This window comes from Astatotilapia calliptera, chromosome 13, assembly GCF_964374335.1.
Source record: "Astatotilapia calliptera chromosome 13, fAstCal68.1, whole genome shotgun sequence".
Lineage (NCBI taxonomy): Eukaryota > Metazoa > Chordata > Actinopteri > Cichliformes > Cichlidae > Astatotilapia > Astatotilapia calliptera.
This window is the reverse complement of record NC_137434.1, coordinates 32,071,927-32,076,816: the sequence shown is the minus strand read 5'-3', so window position 1 is coordinate 32,076,816 and position 4,890 is coordinate 32,071,927. Positions and strand designations below refer to the sequence as shown.

General features: G+C 43.5%; 1 protein-coding gene across 1 annotated transcript; it reads right to left on the bottom strand.

Annotated features, from left to right (window-relative positions):
- Positions 1–1,224: 1,224 nt before the first annotated feature.
- Positions 1,225–4,325, bottom strand: LOC113034488 (uncharacterized). The gene is made up of 3 exons (XM_026189031.2): positions 4,169–4,325; positions 2,144–2,494; positions 1,225–1,734 (listed from the first exon to the last, which is right to left on the bottom strand). The coding sequence occupies exons 1-3, from the start codon at positions 4,203–4,205 to the stop codon at positions 1,685–1,687; spliced, it is 438 nt and encodes a 145-aa protein (XP_026044816.1). The 5' UTR covers positions 4,206–4,325; the 3' UTR covers positions 1,225–1,684.
- Between the last annotated feature and the right edge of the window lie 565 nt (positions 4,326–4,890).

Below are 4,890 nucleotides of genomic sequence, written 5' to 3'. Positions count from 1 at the left end.
GTGATGTTTTCATGTTTCACATTTATACCTACAAATGATAAGTACCCTATATTCTGGAGTACCCTCTAGCAGATCATTACATGAAGGAACCTTTTAAATGCCAGCGCGTCCATGCTCACAGGTGTACACACGGGTGCTCACACACAAACTGCACCCTTTTTGGCTCCTACCTCAAAGCACACTGTGCGCTGTCGATCCTACGTGCTGCACAATAATGTTTAATACTTCGTATTTACTGTTAGCAGCAGGGTTAGCTCCCTAACCCAGCTGAGGTGTAACGAGTTACATTTACTTGAGTAAGTTTTTGAAAAAAATGTACTTTTAAAGGACCCTTTTTGCACAATACTTTTTACTTTTACTTGAGTACATTTGTGAAGAAGAAACGGTACTTTTACTCCACTACATTTGCAAAATTCGACTTGTTACTTTAAAAAAAAAAAATTAGTCTAACACATTAGATAACATGCTGCCAGTGGAGTTTCCGGTAACTTCTTTTAGCCTCTGATCTCATACAATTGAGATTAGAGGCTACATCGCAGCTCCAGTCACGGCTTCCATCACTGCCTTTGTCTTTTCCCAGAGTAACAGCCAAACAGTGCAAGGAGGATCTATTGGCGAGCACTGCTTGTGAAGGACTTCTCAGTCGTGCAGGACTCCTGTTCACTGCTAAACAGTCACAGCTTCACAGAAAGAACCTTGAGAGCAAACTGCTGCTGAAGCTGAACCATCACCTCACCGAGTGAAGAAAGGGCACATTTTTGCTGAATATGCAGAAATAGATGCACAACTTATGGTAAACTGAGCTGCGTTGTGTGAAGATGCCTCGCTCAGTTTTCTCTGAGGCTGCTGTGCCATTTGGAGCAAAGATGAATATAAAGTTTACAGCATATCTTGTCACTGGACATTGTTTGCACTGTTTATATGTTTATATTATTTACTGCAGGTATTGGTGAAAACAAGCTTTATGCTGGGAAAACTGAAATCTGGAAATTAGAATTGTTGTTTTTACATATATTCCTGTTGAAAATACTAAGATTTGTATCTTTATTTATTTTTGTTTGTCTGATAGCATTTATCTAAAAAATAAATCGGACATTTCAAACAGTTACTCACTACTTGAGTAATCTTGAGGTTTGAAATGTTATTTAAATGATTGAGTTTATAATGAATCAAAGTGTATGTCAACATAAGGAAAAACATCAGAAGTAAATGGAAAAAAACACATTTTCATAAATTTATTTCTTTATTTAATTCTGTTTGTTATGACAGTATTTATTTCAGATTGCTTTTATTGATTTTCAATGATCATATATTGAACTATGTGTAAGATTTTTATTTTTCTTAAAATTAAAACTAATATATGTTTTAAAACATCCACCATGGAGTTTACGAGAAGCTTCTACGAGACAAAATACTGACAAACTGACCAAAAGAAGGAAAAGTCCCCTCCAGTAAAACATTTAAATTTATTCATTCATAACGTCTTTGCTGGTGCTATTATTATGATAAAGTTAAACACACTGACTGGTTATCTAAAAGCAGAAAACACGGTGAATAATAGGCTGATAATGCATTAAAATCTTTAGTTCTGTGCAAAACTGTAGACCAGAGAAAAATGTGGGCGCTCTCGTCCTTCCGGATCTTCTCTGAGTGGTTGTGGGAGTCGGGTTTTCTTCCTTTTGCTTCAGTTCCCTTTCATTTCGTCTCCCAGCTCGAACAGATCATCCATCAGATCTGAGACAAACCAAGAAGACAGAGGATAGGTTACTAACTCTAAACAGATTATACGTGAGTCTGGGCTGCTGATACGTCAGTCGGAGGTTCACTAAAGACAACTTAAACCAAAAGATGCAACACGTGTGTGAATATATCTGCTTTGGATTTCTGGACTCATCCAGAATCCCAGTACCTAAAAACCCCTTTAACTTTTATCAAGGCTTCCTCTGAATGGCTGACTTCAGGAAGCCTGCTGAGGGGCAAAAACTGGTGCTTGCAGCGAGCACCCTGCCTGTAGCTGATTCTTTCTTTTGTCACTTCCTGACATGTTTTCTTTTAGCAACAACTTCCTGACTTTAAGCCTTCATGGCTTCATCTTCAGTGAGCGGACAGCTGAGCACCAACAGGAGGGTCTCTTTATCCCTACCTCTGTCTGTTGTGACTCCTTCCTGTCCTACAGGTCCAGCTGATCCTCCACTTCCTCCTGCACCTCCTCCCATCGTCGGTCCCACGCTCCCTCCTGCACCTCCTCCCATCGTCGGTCCCACGCTCCCTCCTGTAGTTCCCGCTAAATTCCCTTCGGGTACTGGTTTCTTGCCCCCACTATCATCTTTGTTGGGCACATTTGGGAGGGGCGCTCCTTTATCGTCTTTGTCCTTATTTTTGTTCTTGTTGCCTCCAAACATCGAGAAGATGCCGCCTCCTCCTCCTTTCTTCTCACCTTTGTTCTTGTTGGCTGAATTCAGAGCTCCCTTCACTGCCCCCTCCACCAAGCTACCTGCTCGGAAAAAACAAACACTTTAGGTTCAAAAACATCTTTTCTCGATCTCCACTGCCCCCCTTCTCTGCAGCTCAGGTTTCCAACACATTTTCCTCATTTAATGTTTTGAAGGCTCTGAGGAGAAACTCAGTAACGTTCCCAAAATTCACCCAGAGGTGAGATCCAACAGCTCTGTCTCAGACTCTGCAGGCCTCAGTAAAGGTTAAATTTCATGACAGCCATACTTGTCCATCAAATGTGGGTTGTTTGGAGGGCTGCAGGAGAAAGCCATATTCTTCTCTTTAACAGAACACGGCAGCAAAGCTGCTTCTGAACAAACAACACCAAACTGCAGATGTTTGACCGTCATGCACAGCAGCACGTTTGGAGGAAACAAACGCCTCAGAGCAGCTGTGAGCACCGTGGAGGAGGAATGATGATCTGAGTGCACCACGAGCTCCTCTCTACACCAAAGTATTCTTGAGTCAGCGTGAGGCCGTCTGTCTCACAGAAAGTTCGGACCAAACTGGTCATCAGCAGGACAAAGCTCTGAGCGCAGCTGCAAATCTGCGACAGCACGTCTGCATGGAGCTGCTGCAGAGCTCAGAGCTGAGCATGAATGAATGCTGCAAACCTGAATGAGCTGAAGCGACGCTGCAAAGAGGAACTGCTGCCCTTTAATGGACACAGCACATATGTTTACATAATGAAATGCAGCAGGGAGTCACATGTCTGTTTATCAGTTCGTCACCTTGGCGATCTCTCGCTGGACGACATTTTCTTCCTTTTTACAGCACCACCCTGTGCTGGTGCCGTTTGGTATCTAACATTACAGGACACAACAGAAACCATCACTGCAACTTAATGCTGCTGAATCAGGGGGCGGAGTCAGTTTGCTTTAGTTCCTATCAAATAAATGCTGACATGATGCAGTGCGTCACACTTTTGTTCTTCTGAGGCTGTATCGAGTCATTTTAGACCCGATAAAGACCAGATGACCTCACCTCCTCCTCCTCCTCATCTTCTGGTGGACACTCAGGAGTGCCCCAGGGCCTCACCTAAGAGGTGCCCGGGAGGTGCCCTCAGATGAACCCATGTTATGACGTGGACAAGTGGCGTCTCTACTCTGAGCCCCTCCCAAATGACTGACTCCTCACACAGACAGGTTTTTCTAGCAATTCCTCAGCTCTGACTCGTCCCTGACGAGGGGGGCGTGGGACTCACATCACAGTTACGATCAGTTAACAGGTCGGGTATGCATAATTAACAATCATTAATAAATGCTTAAACACAAGTTAACTTAATCTGAAAAGGGGAATATTAACTAAAACGGCAGCCTTCTCACCTGCACCAGGTAAAGTCAGGTAACCTGAACAAAAGGACGTAAAGATGAACAAAAACGAAAGAAAATATGAGCTGTTTTTTTTCTTGATACGCAGAATAAATCTGCCCTCTGCCTCTGAGCCTGCTTCTAACAACAAGCAACAAAACTGACCAAAGGAGCCAAAGAGGAGGTGAAGCCCGGCAGGAAGGAGCTGCTCTGACCCGTCTCGCCAACAACAAAGGCTGCGAAAATCTCAGGTTTTACTAATGAAACATCTTTTCCTCTTTACATGTCTGCAGTAGAAGAGTTTATGCCAGTTTCACTGTTTCGAATCAGACCATAAACGGATGCTTTGTTTTTTTACTCACCCGCTTTTTGGCCGGCTATCTGTGCGAGGTTGTCCATCTCTGCGGTGTTTCTGTCTCTGAGGCGCACTCAGGTGTGCTTTAAGTTCAGCTCTCAGGTGAGAGCGCGGCCGACGACGCCCATCAGGTGGCTCAGCTGAGGAATCAGGTGTGTCTGCAGAGCAGCCCGACCTGTTCCACCGGCTAATTCATCATTCACAGAAGTGCTCTCCTTTTCTGTACTGATGTTACTTCGTATGTTTCTGTGCATCGAACTAGTTCCAAAACATGAGCCAACACAAACCGCCCATCACTGAATGTGAGCTCAAAGTGCTGCCACGCTCTTCAGGCCACAGACACTTCACACTTTAAATAACAGTGTATGAACTGTTAAACTGTGACTCACCTGAAAACAAAAGCAAAATCAGTGAGTAAGTATTTCTATGATACGCTACTTTCTGTTTCTGCTTCTACTCTCAGCTACTGCTCTGATGCTCAGATGTTATTTGTAGTCTGTACCAGTGCACGTGCACAGTAGACAATGTGCACGTGCTCCCCTGTAAAATAACAAATCTGACCCTAGAATAAAACTAGTTCATGCATTTATTACTTCCAGGCTGGACGACTGTAATTCATTATTATCAGAATGTCCTAAAAACTCACTGAAAAGCCTTCAGCTGATCCAAAATGCTGCAGCAAGAGTCCTGACAGGGACTAGAAAGAGAGCAGATTTCTCCTGTTTTGGC

What these genes read in the sequence shown, in the direction of transcription:
- LOC113034488 (XM_026189031.2), bottom strand. Translation starts at nt 4,205, where the DNA reads ATGGACAACCTCGCACAGATAGCCGGCCAAAAAGCGG. An exon ending in GATAGCCGGCCAAAAAGCGG is followed by an intron (nt 2,495 to 4,168) that starts GTGAGTAAAAAA and finishes TTTTCCGAGCAG; the next exon opens with GTAGCTTGGTGGAGGGGGCA. An exon ending in AGGAGTCACAACAGACAGAG is followed by an intron (nt 1,735 to 2,143) that starts GTAGGGATAAAG and finishes GGTTTGTCTCAG; the next exon opens with ATCTGATGGATGATCTGTTC.